At 41.5% G+C, this 16,092-nt stretch overlaps 1 protein-coding gene across 8 annotated transcripts in view; it reads left to right on the top strand.

Moving 5' to 3' along the window:
• SIM1 (SIM bHLH transcription factor 1) overlaps window positions 1-16,092 on the top strand; it is a 72,909-nt gene that overhangs the window by 35,777 nt on the left and 21,040 nt on the right. For all 8 annotated transcript variants that reach the window (XM_029223826.1, XM_029223827.1, XM_029223828.1 and 5 more), the window contains exon 10: window positions 6,847-7,015. In XM_029223826.1, the coding sequence (XP_029079659.1) occupies window positions 6,847-7,015 (169 nt within the window). The remainder of the gene's footprint in view (window positions 1-6,846; window positions 7,016-16,092) is intronic.

The following is a 16,092-nucleotide window of genomic DNA, read 5'->3' as shown; positions in this document are numbered from 1 at the left end:
TGCAATGAGAATTATTTTGTTAATCACTTGTAAGTGAGCGTCTGTTCTCTGTAAGATATTTGTGCTAGACAGTAAACAGAGACTACTAGAAGAGAAGGAATTTAAGATATGCCATTCACTGTGAGACAGATTTACAAGTGCCAAATGAGGGTGGGACAGTGACTGGTAGAGGAGCTCAGAGGAGGGAGCAGGGAGAGATCACTGTGGCCAATGGGGAGAAGGGAACAAAGTCAGATGCAATATGGTGACCGGTCTGGATTGAACTATATTTCAACTTGTGTCGTGGGTTTGTATGAAAGTGTTACACTATCCCTGTTGTGAGGATGGTTGGTCTTGCCACATCTTACATTATAGTTTTTGACTTACTTTTTGGTTGTTGTTGTTTGTTTACATCCCTGTCTTTCCTTCTTGAAATCACAATGTGATAGTAAACCTCATTCACTATCATGTAATACTTACTCTCACATACGAGAAGGGTAAGTCATCCCTTACCCTTGTGAGGCCATCCACTCCATAGCATGTTGGATGAAACCTACAAAATGGAGGAGAAAGAGGTTTCTAGGCAATGTTTATGGAAACCCCAAGACTTTTGGGGTACTACTAAAATCACCAAATCAAATGGAGAAAACCACAAGGGGCAAACACAAATCCACTTATTAGTATGAGACTATTACATTTAGTATTAGTATGAGACTATTACTAAGGGTAATAGTCTCATATTAGTATGAGACTATTACATTTCCAAGGGTGCCTTAGCCTAATTTCCCAGCAGATTGTCTAAGTCTGTGAGCCCCTCACAGTATGGAATCCTCCTCATCAGATATCTCTGCTGGGCTCTGTGGGGGCCTGAAAATGAAACAGAAAGTAGGTCTCTCTGCTGCAGAGGTTTACCCAGTGGCCAGGCAGCAACTCTGCCAGAATATAAAGAAGGTCATGCACTTCGTGTAACAGTGACTCTAGAATCCAATTAAAAAGTTTAGTATAAGGCAGTCATTCCTACTTAATCCGATCACGGTTTAATGCAATCCTTTTCTTATTTCAGTCAGAGCCTTTGGAGCCAAATCAATTGTATGTCTTTGTTTCCACGTTTTCCTCGGTAATTTGATCACCTTCAGCCGTTAAAAAACAACAAAAAAAGCTCAATTGGGAAATCTGGCAACATCTTTTACGAATTGCCACATAACATAAAGTCAACAAACTCCAGAACGGCTAGCTCCAAAACGGACATGACAGAAACCAAAAATTCAGTGGAAACAAAAGCAGAAAAGGGTAAGGCAGAGCTGAAGAGGGAAATTCTTGCAAAGAATCTTGACTCAGCATGCGCTGATCAAATACTGTTGATTACTTCTGTGTATAATCATCCCAACTCACTTGAAGGCCGTACATATGTTGGTGCTGCTGTTGGCATCATGGATGCCAGTCTCCCAGTCAAAATGATAGACATAATATTGATGCATTTCTCTGAAGCTGACAGTACCTTTCAGCAGCGAAGACACCTTTCATTTGCTTTGCAAGGGCATCACAGTGAGCTTCCCATATGGCAATTTGGCATTTACCTTGTGAGTGGTCATGGAATATTGCTTAAGGAAAGGCTGAGAAGGCCAATGATGCAAAAATAACCCCTTTTATTCTATTGGAATTTGAGTAATTCCAAATATGTACATGCCCATTATAAAGTTTAGAGTAGACTCAGATGGTTAATTCTGCAAATTGAATGATTTCTGACTGTCCATAATGGAATAAGAGGATTACTTTTGTCTGTGTAAATATGGGTGAGATTGACAAGCTGCAAGTCCTAGTGATTGCAAATTACCCATGTCACATAGCTTTCAGAGCCTAGGTACCTGAGGATGTCTGTGGCGCTGGTACAAGTCATTAAAAAGAGAACAAAAAAAAAGTAAATTGAAAAATATGCCAAATGGCATATGTCAGTTCCTCTTTCAATATGCCAATCATATCTGGGAGAACAGCGTGAGCTGCCCTTGAGAGGGTTACCTATGGGGTCCTTAACATGGTCTATGAGGCACTTCTCAAGAAAGCTTGAGCGGGGCTGAGTCCTTCCTTTATTAAAGTCACCTAAGTCAAGCTCCTCACAATACTCATTTCAGAGTCTAAGTTCTGTGCACCCACGTATTTTATTTTGTTCCACTCCACAGGGAAGCACTGAACGACTTTACTAGGCATACACCTAACTTTGAGGATGTGTGTGTATACCAGAATACACCTCACTAGGGGAAGGGGGAGAGGTAGAGCCAGACTCTTCTTTGTGTCTGAGTTTGGAGGAGGGAAATGGAACTCAGTAATGTGATTCCCATCAGCATCTAGACCTTTAATCTATACAAATGAAATACTCAATTTAATAGAATTCTAAAAGTAAAACAAATGCTTTGTTCTCAGTGAATCTGCCATGCAGAGTTGCTCTTGGCAGTACATCAACCGTACTTGAAATGTCTTTAAGTGGGTATTTTTTTATTGTGCTTTTCATCCTAACACATCTTTTGAGCTGTTAGAGTCTCGAACAGAGAAACAGGAAGGCCGAGCTCCTCTCTGAATGCCAGGTCTGTTTTGCTCTATGGTCTTCATTTGCTGACTTAGCAATAAAGAACTTAATGAACTTAATAAATATGTTGGCCACACTACAATACAGTTTAGAAGCTAAAAAGGAACAGAGCAAACGAAAATGAGTTTGAGATAGAAAGGAAAGAAATACAGCATAGAGAAGTGTTTGTAATGAAAGGTATTACAGTTGCTACCAAAGTGAAACTATCACTTTGGGGAAATCAGGTGCCAAAAAGTGCCATCGAGGGTGGAAGTGAAGAAATAATACTATTTATTGAGCATTTACTATGTTCTAGGTACTGGGCTATAAGCTTTCCACATAATATTTCATCTGAACCTCAGCACATCCCTGTGAATTTTATTTATTTATTTATTTTTGCGGTACACGGGCCTCTTGCTGTTGTGGCCTCTCCCGTTGCGGAGCACAGGCTCCGGATGCACAGGCTCAGCAGCCATGGCCCACGGGCCCAGCCGCTCCGTGGCATGTGGGATCCTCCCAGACCAGGGCACAAACGTGTGTCCCCTGCATCAGCAGGTGGACTCTCAACCACTGCGCCACCAGGGAAGCCCACATCCCTGTGAATTTTAAAGAGGAAATTAAAGTCTAGACAGCTTGTCACACAGTAAGAGGCTCAAACTGTGATCTACCTGACTTCATGATCTACTGCTTAATTTTGGCAGATTTGTTTTTGTATTTTTTGGTGCACCAGAACATTAATATTTTAACTGGTATATCCAAAGTATAACTCTTTTTGTATTTATTAGCTTTTTCATGTGTATATGTAGAATTTAAAAGCATTTACTGGCTTTCAAATTTTATTTAGGCCTATTTAATTTGGAGTGTTTTCTTCATTGGAAACTATGCAAAAATTTTGGAGAGACTTTTTCAGTAGTTGAAAATGCATACTCTGGGGTCTGATAGTGTGCAAGAGAAAAGTGAATCCTTGTTTACTCTGCTTGTAGCCATGAAGTCTCTGTGCTGAAATGTTGCATTAAGAATGAGTCGACAAAAATGATTTGACCAGTTTTCAGGGGTGTATGATTTTTGCTGTCAGTCTTAGGGACTGGATGGATACTCTGCTGCCCAGCAGACAGAAGTACATTTGACACAGAAGATGGTCAAGGATGGGGACTCTACCTCTTGTCAGAGCCTAGCTTGCTCACTGTCATATCCATGTGATCTCAGGGCCAGGTGGGTCTGGGGATTCACAGCCCACAAGGGTCTTTTTCCCCAGAGAAAGGCTTTTGGGTTCCAAGTTATTAGTCGTCATTGAAGAAAACAGTCCTTTTTTAGTTGCATCCTTACCTTCTTCCTCTTCCATCTATGTGAAGTCTTGTGCAAAATGCCATTGGCGGCTTCCCTGGTGGCGCAGTGGTTGAGAGTCCGCCTGCCGATGCAGGGGACACGGGTTCGTGCCCCGGTCTGGGAAGATCCCACATGCCGCGGAGCAGCTGGGCCCGTGAGCCATGGCCTCTGAGCCTGCGCATCCGGAGCCTGTGCTCTGCAAAGGGAGAGGCCACAACGGTGAGAGGCCCGCGTACAGAAAAAAAAAAAATGCTATTGGAATAGAGTAGGTCTTGACTCTAATCTTCTAGGAACTTAGAATCCACTGGGAAAGATAAGACATAATCTCTTGAAAAATAAGATTAGAGGAGGAAAGAGATAAGCTCCTGGTTCCTTCCCCACTTCCCTCAGGAACTGGCCCTGGTGCCTTGGTCATGAGGGTAGTGGCTTAGTCCTTCTCTCATTGCTGTGTCCCCACGGCCACCACAAAGATGCTTAGTAAACACATACTGAAGGAATGGATGGGCTTAGCAGCTGGGAAAGGCTTCCTAGAGGCGAGTGGGATCTAAGATAGTTCTTTATAAGAGGGGTTTTATAAGTAGGTGTTGGAGCAGAGAGGAAATCAGGAAAGTATAAGGTCAGTTTGGGGAGAACTGTTTTGGATGAAGTGAGGGGCTAATGAAGGAAAATTCTGAGATATTGTCAGAAAAATAGGTGGGCACCACATTTTGGTGGGCGTTGAGGTTCTGACCAGGGAATGCTCAGAGCCTGTGCCATGTGTTGTCCTTGGGAGTCGATTAGAGCTTACAGTGTATAGCAAACCAGTGATGTGATCAGACTCCCCAAGCCCAGGAGACAATTCCCATGCCTACCTTCTAAATTTTGGGTTTTTTTGGCCACGTGGCAGGTGGGATCTTAGTTCCCCGACCACAGATCAAACCCATGCCCTCTGCCATAGAGTGCAGAGTCTTAACCACTGGACTGCCAGGGAAGTCCCTACTTTCTAAATTTTTGTTACTCACATAGGTGAATTTTTTTTTTTTTTTTTTTTTTTTTTTACTTTCACTGAGTAGATGGACTGTTTGATAAGAAGCCATTGCAATTTGGTGACATCTATCACTACACTCCAGTTAGTTGCATTGATATTATTGGACCTGTTTTAGCTGGTTTCTATTCCTGGTCACTTGAGGAGGAACTCCTTGCCTGAATTATACTTTTGCTTTTGCCGGATCTCTCTGTAGAAGAATAGGTAGGGAAAAGGAAAAGAAGGTTAATGAATATTCACTGAACCATGGACATCTGCCAGTCACTTTTACATATATAATTTTATCAATTTGTTACACTGAATATAGCTATCTTAACCTGAAGAGCATTGAAAATGCATGGAAAATGTTTAAAAAGGTGAACCCATTAGAGAAAGGAAAAATAAGATAAAAAAAAAATAAAGGAAGCCGTGGAGTTTTTTGCCCAAAATGCCTGACCTGAGGACTTGTATACTTGCTAGAAGTGGTGACACATCAGCCTTGGGCTCAGGGCTTTTTGACTTCATTGCAAAGAGGGAAACATGATGAATGATATGATTCACAGTGCTTGTGAGATAAAAAGAAATCAATTACTCAGGAGCAGCTCAGCTAGTTCTGGAACCTGAGAGAAAATGCTCCCACGAGTCCTCACAAAGAAGACTCTGAAACATTTTAGTCAGGCTGCCAGTGGGAAGGGGTGAGGAGTGAGCTGAGACTCCCCGCTGCCTGGAAGCAGCCCGAGGTGGTAGCTGGGGGCAGGGCCAAGCTGTCATCTGTAGTCCCTCAATGCCTCAGCAATACCTTTGTAACGAACTTTCTGAGATACACTCTTTATCCCGGTCATATCACAGTCTGCAGTTATTATGTTTATTTGTTTATTATTTCTTCTCCCCAATAGATTGTAATCTGCACAAGGGCAGGGACTCTAAATGCCTTATTTATCCTTTCATCTCCATATAGCACAAAGTCTGATATATATTAGGAGCCTAATAAATATTTACTGAATGAAGGAGTAAAAAGAACTGGTGGGAAAGTGTACCCTAAGGTAACTGAATTAGTTAGCCTGTTGAAAGGGATTTTTTAAAAATATATAATTTAATTTATTAATTAATTTATTTATTTTTGGCTGTGTTGGGTCTTCATTGCTGTGCGTGGGCTTTCTCTAGTTGCAGCGAGCAGGGGCTACTCTTCGTTGAGGTGTGCGGGCTTCTTGTTGTGGTGGCTTCTCTTGTTGCGAGCACGGGCTCTAGGCGAGCGCAGGCTTCAGTAATTGTGGCACGTGGGCTCAGTAGTTGTGGTTTGTGGGCTCTAGAGCGCAGGCTCAGTAGTTGGGGCGCACAGGCTTAGTTGCTCTGTGGCATGTGGGATCTTCCTGGACCAGGGCTTGAACCCGTGTCCCCTGCATTGACAGGTGGATTCTTAACCACTGCGCCACCAGGGAAGTCCCGAAAGGGATTTTTAACTAATAAGCTAGATACACTAGTTTGCTAGCCATACAAATATTTGGAATGTTTACGTAGAATGATTGATCTAGGAGCAGCTGATAGAAGACATTCTTCTTGCCCGTGATCAGATAGCATCAGATGGTCAATTGTCTATGGCACTCACCCCACACAGACAATTTTTAGAGTAAATTTTATAATCCATATCTTACCAGTGAGGACACAAAAGCTCAGCGAATTTGAATTATAGACTTATTTTCTACTTATATAAAAATAATGAAAAATGTATTTTTTAATCAAGACATCTTCATGAGTATATCATATAATTTAGCTGTGGTACCTGGGGCAGCTACATTCAGAGGCATTAGTTAAATGTTAGGCACTTCTAAAATAATCAAGGTGTTTGTGGAAACCAGTTACATGGTTAACTTTTTCTTGCTTCCTTTTTGAATATGAATGGCTGTCATTTCTGGTAAGAGAACATGTGTATCCATTTCCTGTGGTGGCCGATTAAGGGCTGTGTCTTCCCACCCTGCAGAGACACGGAATACAAAGGGCTGCAGCTCTCCCTGGATCAGATCTCAGCCTCCAAACCAGCCTTCTCCTATGTAGGCAGCTCCACTCCTGCCATGACTGACAGCAGAAAGGGGGCCAAGTCCAGGCTCTCCAGCTCAAAGTCAAAGTCCAGGACTTCCCCATACCCTCAGGTAGGTGCACGGCCATTTGGCCACTTCCTGTTTTTGTGACTTTCCTCTCACAGGAGAGGAAGTATTGAAGCTGTTTGGAATTAATTATCTGGCTTTAGTACATTTAAAACTTCTATAAATCTGGAAAGCTTTCTAAAAATATCTTCTTCCTTTAAAATAACTGTGCTAGTAAAAATTTGAAGTGATCTTGTGGTTTACTGCTTTTATATGAAGGTTGTGAGAGGCTTAGTGGCAGTCAGAGCCATAACTTTATTTCAAGGAGATTGGTCCTAAATTTTTTCCTCTACACTGATTAACCAGAAAGAAGTAGCCAGTATAGAAAAATATGGAAAACAAGAGCTTGATGTAGAAAATTGAATCTTAGGACAGGAACTGAAGTCAAAGGATAAATTGAGAGGTGGAGGCAAAAAGATCAAGGATACATTTCACCATGAGATTTGAGCACAGATGGACTATTTATGGGGAGGAATGAAACAAAGAGGGTCTTCCAGATGGCAGGAATGGTAGAAAAAGCAACCCTCTTCTCATCTTTGCAAGGTGGTGAGCTGATGAGACCCAGAGGAGGTATTCCAGAAACACTGCAAGGTACAAAGATGAGTCCTGATGCTCAGAAGGAAAAAAAGAATGTCTTTCTTCATTAGCCACTGAGATATAGAAGCTTGTCTGCATCAAGGTGTAGGGACAACTCTCTGCTGGCCTGAAGGAAGTGGGACAGAACTGAGGATTTCCCACACTCCATACCCTGTGACCGCCTCCACCTTTAAGGCTGCCACATCCAAATTCCTGCAGTTCATTAGAGTAACTCAGGAGATGATTCCTGGGCTAGTATAAAACCAAGCTGAATTCAGAGGCATTTCATCAAGGTGGTCTTTATCATTTGTGTTTCTAAATATATTTTTTTAAGTAAAAATGGCAAACCAGTGGGTCCAGAAACTATTATTTTCTTACTTATCAGAGCTATATTATTCTGTTGACTTCTACAAGTGGGCACTGCTTGAGGAAATGTCATTCATTGAACTAATGGTCACTAAGAAGCTACCATTTGCTAGATTATTTTAGCAGCTTGGTGTGCGAAGGTGAGAAGATCATGGGCCCCAAGGGACTGATGTCTGGTGCCACAGAGACCAGATTTCTTTACCCTGACAAAAGGGAGGGGAGTAGATGTGTGATGCCTGGAGATTTTTCTTTTTTCTTTTTTTTTTGTGGTACGCGGGCCTCTCACTGTTGTGGCCTCTCTCGTTGCGGAGCACAGGCTCCGGACGCGCAGGCTCAGCGGCCATGGCTCATGGGCCCAGCCGCTCCGCAGCATGTGGAATCTTCCCGGACCGGGGCACGAGCCCGTGTCCCCTGCATTGGCAGGCAGACTCTCAACCACTGCACCACCGGGGAAGCCCTAGACATTTTTCAATGTACACCCTCTTTTATGAGGACTGAGCACGTTACTTATAAAGTGCATTTTAGTTCAAGTCACTATGGAGGAGGAGTTGCTTCTTTTTATTGAATATCTGAGCAGCTTTTCTTATTACTATCTTGTACCTTGGGAAAAGAGTTTTACTGTCTCTGTTTAGTACTTGGAAGGATGAATTACTCCTTTGGGTAATTCTATCCTTATATGGATAGGAGTGCTGGACACTTAGATGAAAGGAGAATTTAAATTAGGAAATACTAAGTTAAGAAGGAGTTTGTCCATTGTTATATAGAAATTAAGCCACAAAAACAAAATCTCCCCACTGGACTTCCAAAACCTCATTGCCTATGTTTTCTTTCATACTCAGCTCTTAAGTCTAAAATTTCTTTAGTTTACTCTAATTGTAGACCACCTACACATTTTTAAAAAAATGTTTTAACTGACATTAGACTGCTCCTTGTGTTTATGTGGGGAGGAGTTAATTTGAAAGTTGTACATGTTTCATAGTTTTAAAAAAAAGCAATGCAGAAGAGTGGAAAGTAGAAAATCACCCACTGTTTCCTCCTTTTCCCTCTCCAAAATGGTGGTTTCTTCTAGAAATATTCTATGATGTATCTATAAAAATCAATCACATGCACACACACATATCAACATAGGGTTTCTCTTGACTTTTTTGTGTTCATTTTTGTGATTAATACTTATATAAATGTAATCCTTAGAATTTTGGCCCTATGTCTCATTTGAAATCTCAGTCATGAATTAAGTTCACTTAACATTTATGTGCCTAGTAAAGGTTATTCTTTAATTATGTTTGCTTTAGATAATCATGGTGCTAGGTCAATCATTGACTGAGTTTCTAGTACATGGGCTACTAATATGTAGAAATCAGAAATGGAAAACAGTCTTGCTTTCAAGGAGCCACCTGTGTAGACAGAAAAAGGAACAGTCTTTGCAGTGAATTGTCATGGGGTGAGCAGAGGGTCCTCTGGGGACACAGTGGAAAAGCGTGACATCCAGGACAAACTCATCTGTTTCTGCTGGAAGAAAACAACTCAGTACCACCATCTTGGATTTTAAATCCTCAGAAATTTTAAAGAAAAAAATAATTTAGCTTCTCAAAAGTCTTATTTGGTCCAAATTGCCCTTATATTATTATCTTTTATTATTTTTTTAAAATTTATTTATATTTTTTGGCTGCATTGGGTCTTCGTTGCTGCACACAGACTTTCTCTAGTTGTGGCGAGCGAGAGCTACTCTTTGTTGCGGTGCGCGGGCTTCTCATGACGGTGGCTTCTCTTGTTATGGAGCACGGGCCCTAGGCGTGCAGGCTTTAGCAGTTGTGGCACATGGGCTCAGTAGTTGTGGCTCGCGGGCTCTAGAGTGCAGGCTCAGTAGTTGTGGCGTACGGGCTTAGTTGCTCTGTGGCATGTGGGATCCTCCCGACCAGGGCTCGAACCCGTGTCCCCCGCATTGGCAGGCGGATTCTTAACCACTGCGCCACCAGGGAAGTCCCGCCCTTATATTATTAAGGAGTACTCATTCTTCAGTTTTCTTGCATCATTGCTCTTATGTGTCTTAGACTCAGTAAATGCTAGCTGAGTGCCTACATCAGAAAGATGCTACACTGGCCATTGTGATGAATGAGGGTAGAGGGTAGGTGTTGGGTAGAAGGTGCTAGAATATAAAGAAATGGTATAAGAAATGCCCTTAAGTGTTGCAGTACAGTTGGAATGATAAGTTATATACTAGGATAAGGAGTGTATAGAAGATGATGTATACAAAAGGCTTTAGGAGTGGTGTCAGCCTGGATGACTGGGGAGGGTGTTGACCTGGTTTTGAGGGTAGAATTCAGGTATATGCACATAAGGGAAAGGAGAGGACACTTCAGAAAGACCAAGATTCTGAAGAGATGCAGGAACACACTGTTAGTGTGACTGGGCCTTTGGGTGAAGTGGGGTAGGGTAGGTCCCTGTGGATAAGGCCAAGGGGTTATATGTTTGGAAGCATTCATTGATTAGTGCCAATATCTACTAGGCCAAGGAGTTTAGATTTTGCTGTGTGGAAAACCAGTAAAGGCTTTGAACAGGAAATGAGAGCATTAAGGTGGTGGAAGCAAGGCAGACTACTCGAGATACTCGTTTTAGTAGTTTTGATGTGAGTCTAGGAAGGTCTGAGCTAAAGTTCTCAGCTGAAGTAAAAAGCATCATAGAGGAAGGATGAATAAAATTATTTTTATCCTTGGCTGCTTGTTCTTCTTCTCATCGTAGATGTATTTTGATCGTTATAGATTTATTTTGAAATTATATTTTAAAGCTTACATTTTTTAGTTAATGACACACTTACACTGAATTTCCCTTTATATTTTAACAGACCCATAATAAATACATTTTTATTCACTGAATGGTCAAGCTTTGCATGGTATTTAATTTTAACTGCTTTTGCCTCTTCTCAAAAATAAAGAGAAAATCTTTTATTTTTTGTTATTTCCATGTTTACATATTTTTAGCATGCAAATTCTCCTCAGGTTTTTTCAAGAGGCCATTTCCAGAGCAAAATTGAGCTCGTAGGGTAACATCTTGTACCTTTTATTAGTTATGAAATGGTGATTTAATGATTCTATCAATATTATTTATTAGGCTCTTTGCTCTATTATATATTAGGCATATCTAGAAATTTCTAACAGACGTTCGAAGCATGGCAAACAGCAACATTGCTTTTTGGAATTATCTAGGCACCCTTATTTGAAGACGTGAGACATGCGCAAATTGTAATGAGCTGCCATCACCGAGTTTGTCTGCAGTAGTAGATGAACTTTCAGGTCCCCTCCTGGTATGAGATGCCCTTGGGAATAACTTGATTATATTATAGTCACTTAATGAAAGACTGAATCACCTTTGTACCTCTATGTATTACTTGGGACAAGAGAGGTCAAAATGGAATTGTTTTGAATGGTTTTGGAAAAATTGTTGTAAGAAATATTATAGATAACTTCCAAAGATTCTGCAGCTAGCTACTGTGCTGCTGTAGAGCTATCTTACCACTATGACAGTTGTATTTTATTGTTATTGAGTTTATATTCATGAAAATAGCAACTTATTTTTTTCACAGTTCTGTTGAATTAGAAATGTTGAGCTTATAGAATTTATCTTTCAGATCTTATCTCTAGCAATTGTTAGCAGCAATTGCTAGAGTCTTTTTCACCTATTTTTATGGAACTAGTCATGGCTACTCTAATGCAGTTGGAAGTTATCCTGCCATAGTTTAGCCACGTCAATCATGAATAAACTGTCTCCTGATTCCAGTTTCCTTTTAAACTTCTCCTCTTGGCATGTTTATAGTTGTTACGTTTATTAGAGACAGTGCGTGCCCTCCGGTTTTATTGCATCATTCTGTCCTTCTCTTGCTTTTTCCCTAGTCAGTAATAAGCAATACACTATATAATTCTGTAATAACAGTGCATGCATAAAACCATGTATGCTTCTGAAACCTGAAAATATTTAATCTCTTGTTACAGATACACTGTAACACTTGCAGGTTTAACTTCACATCTGTTACTTTAAATAATCCCATAGAACCCTCTTAATTTTCACTGCCAGCAATCTGGTTTCCTTTTGGTGAAGGTAGAAACTCTCTCCCTGCAAAGGTTCTTTCTGGCCTCAAAAAAAAATACATCAGTGACTGCTATGCTGACTTTTTAGGCTACAGAGAACAGAAGGACCAAGAATTTCTCAAGTGTAGTTTTCCCTTACACATAGTAATTTTATATCTACCAGGATAGATGTCCTTCATTTCATGTTTTATGTTACATGAAAACATGTAATCCTTGACCATTACCAACGACAAAAACTTTAATGCATCATGCAAAAAAAAAAAAAAAAGAGGTTATCTTCTCTGAAATTCTTACACTGCAGGCTTGTTTATATTTTCTGGCCATGTCTAAACTTCAGATATCTTCTCTTCTATAGAAATCGCAGGAGATTATTAAAGTGGACCCTTATGGTCTTTTTAGATTGTCTTCATAAATAAACCTCTAAGTATTATTTTAGAAAGCACTTCACTCAGTAAGGTGAGACCTCTGTGTTACAGATTTGTACTTTGGTTTTTACCAACTCTTGCATTTAGTTAAATATTTATTATGTGCACTAAAATGCTAAAGGTGGGCCCTTAAGGAACCATGTCCATGGTCTCACTGGGGAGGCAAGACCAACATTTTAGAGAGGAATTGTAAGATGTGGCTGGTCATGGGACCTCCAGGCCCCTGCAGCTGCCTTTTCATTCCCTTGGCACATGGTTGGGGGAGGGGCAGACTCCCCATTAATCAGCCTCCTTATACCCCCAAATTTACCTTCCACTACCCTGCTTCTCTCTCTTCACTCAGCCACATGGGTTTCAGGAGGAACCTGGGGCCTTGTTTGAAATAGGCCAGTGAAGTCTGCTAAAAAGCACACACAAATTTGCTGAGGGGATGTGCAAGGTCAAGGAACGGTCTGATTCAGTGAGTCTGCAGAGAAAGTTGACATTTTAGGAGGTGTGATGGATAGAATGGGTGATGAGATGGAAGGAAATAACAATGGGACCGGGCAAAAGTGGTTGCTTCTAGGACAGTCTACCTGCCATTACAGGGAACTTCTTTGTCCTTCACCTTGCTTGGGAGCACGATAGTATAAATATTTGTAAAGGTAAGGTAACTATTTATGGTAGATAACTGGGTATATGGGATTCGAAATAGGACCAAAAGATGATATACTTTCTTGCTAAATAGTTTACTCAAGGAGGCAGATATCGCAAACAACACTGTTTCATTGGTGTTTACTAAAACATACGATATATAATGATATGTGTTGTGTAAAATGCATTCCCAATAGCGAGAATCCAATGATGACAAATCTCACACAAATTGAAATAAACAGATGGCTGTGTTTACTCACATTAGATTTATATATTAGGCAGCAGGACTTCATTGAGTAAGAAAAGACCAATGAGAAGAAAAAAATGAAAAAAGTGGCATGAATGAGACTTTGCAAAAATTACAAGATGAAAGGAAGAAAATTTGGAGGCAGTAAATGGGGACTTTAAGATCCTTGAGGACAGGAGATGTTACCCTTGATAACAAGATTGCCTTGGGCACCCAAAAGCCCTCAGGACATATTGAGTGAGTGGGTAAATGAATTGATGGATGAGCCCACCAAGGTGAAGTTGATAAGATAGGTGGATAAAGAAACAGAGGAGAGATGAGATGACCTGGGTATACAGCCCTTTCTCCAGAGGCTTACAGATTCAGTGGGGGAGATAAAAATGTAAATGGATAATTTAAACACAGCATAGTATGTATGTGATAAAGGCATGTGTTGGCAGTGGTGTAGCTATGGTGGTGTGTGTTGGGGGCTCACCTGTCCTTCCAGCAGTGAACTGGAGGAGGGAATTGGGGGCTGACAGTGAGAGAACAAATAGCCTCTAAGCTTAGAGACCTTCATGCCATGGGGAGTTTCCAGCAGGTTCAAATTTATTCCTATTTTCAAGGTTTGCAGTGAGCTGCAGGTTGACAGTTAATAAAGCCCTGAACCCCTTGGGTGCACCCTCAAGGACCAGACTCATGCTCCATCTCTAGCTGTGCTCTCCCCCCCTCACCCATTTACCCTTCTCCTCCCATTGCCTGTGTCCCAGGAGCTCCCTCACTCTGGAGGAGTGCAGCGCATCTTAATTTTCTCTCCACTTTGGAAAATTTTCCTCTCCAGTCTTCCCTGCTTCTCAGATTGACCTTAAAAGACCACTGATCAGTGTTTGGAGACTTGCCACAGTCCTAGCTGTCACTCAAGGTCACCTATAATTGGGTCCTAAATTACCTGCACCCTCTGATCTGGCCAGACTTCTCTGCTCACTATTTGCTGAACACCTTGTCCTTTCCTGCTTCCATGCTTGTGCTTATGCATTTACTTCTGCCTGCATTGCCTCTATTTTTCAAAATTCTGACTATCTTCTAAGGCCTGGATTGAATGCTGCCTCTTTCATGAAATATAACTGAGTTATATTTCTCCCTTGTGCCTCCATTTATAATAATCTATCTTCTCCTGCCTTCTAGATATGTCAGATCTCCTCTCTTGGACTATAATATCTTTGAAAGTAGTTAACAATGTCTACTTCATACCCACCCCCAACCTTGCCCCAGCATCTAGTATGGTGTCCTCCACATATTCACTCACTAAATGTTAATGAAATGAATGAATGGATAAGTAAATACAATAAAAAATTATGCAGATACTTAGCTGGTTGCCTATAGAGACATAAAAACCCCAAGTAGGGAAAATATTCTGCTACTATGGAATTTATAACCTATGTAAAGAGGCAAAAGATACACATGAAAAACAACCTAAGGATGGTTTCATAAATGCCGAATCTTGCAGTACAAATCAAACACCTACCTGCTGAGGGGGAATTAAATGTGGTAGAATCTAGAGGCTCTTTCAAGAGTAAAACTTTGAATGAGCACTCTGGCTCACATTCTAGGGAAGAGAACAGTCCACATCCTGTCCTGAAGTGGGCTTTCTAGTCTCCACGTCTCCACTGTGATCTCCATTGCAACAATGGAGAGAGGTGACAACTGATATTAGCTCTGTGTGTGTATGTGTGTGTATTGGTTACAAAATAATTGCCCTGATGTGAGTGTCTGTACAAGAAATGCCATTTGGCTCTGTCTTCCATCTCAGGAACCTGTCTTTGTTTACGGGCTCAGCCCTAGTTCCAGGGCCCACTTCCATGATCAGTAGACACTTTCTATTTTTTTTTTTTTTTTTTTTTTTGCGGTACACGGGGCTTTCGCTGTTGTGGCCTCTCCTGTTGCGGAGCACAGGCTCCGGACGCGCAGGCTCAGCGGCCATGGCTCACGGGCCCAGCCGCTCCGCGGCATGTGGGATCTTCCTGGACCGGGGCACGAACCCGTGTCCCCTGCATCAGCAGGCAGACTCTCAACCACTGCGCCACCAGGGAAGCCCAGTAGACACTTTCTAGATCACTCTCTTATTCTTTAATAATCTATGTGCCTTTTCGGTGCTACACCTTTATATCTAGGAGCGATCGATTTCTTCCATAAGAAAGGGAAAAGTCTTAAATTTTTGGTTTCTTTGTTTAGTTGGTTTGGTTTTTGACCTTTGAACACAAAAGGCCTTGTGAGGGTAATGTTCCTTCATGGTGTGTCTTGACCCTTAGCTCCTCCTCTACCTGATCCCCACTGTCTTTGTCCCGTGCCAGGCTCTTCAGAGCAGGACATCACATTTAGACTGCTTCATCCCTCCTTATTGTCCTTTCAGTCTCTGAGTCAGAGTAAGCTTCCTGAAATATCATTTACATCGTGTACCTCCCACCCCAAGCCCTACTTAAAAACCTACAGAGGCTCAGTGTTGGTTATAGTATGAAGTCTGATCTCCACAATCGGCCCAGGCTACGTCTTTGCCTCTTCCAGCCACCTCTAGCCCCACCACATCAATTCTCCATTCTAGCTGTGTACTCGCCCTAAGGACACCTTTCCTGTTGAGCTTCTTAAATCCTACCCACCCACCAAAGCACAGCTGCAGCCCACCTCTCATCTCCCCAGATCCCTGGCTATAAGGCATAATTCATGTTAAACACGTCTCTGTTTCATAATGTAGGATGGTTTGGATCTAGGGGAGAGTTA

Source organism: Monodon monoceros, unplaced genomic scaffold (genome assembly GCF_005190385.1).
Source record: "Monodon monoceros isolate NGI ecotype Baffin Bay Population unplaced genomic scaffold, NGI_Narwhal_1 Super_Scaffold_15, whole genome shotgun sequence".
NCBI lineage: Eukaryota > Metazoa > Chordata > Mammalia > Artiodactyla > Monodontidae > Monodon > Monodon monoceros.
The sequence above is the reverse complement of the archived record's forward strand: the minus strand, read 5'-3'. Positions and strand labels throughout refer to the sequence as shown.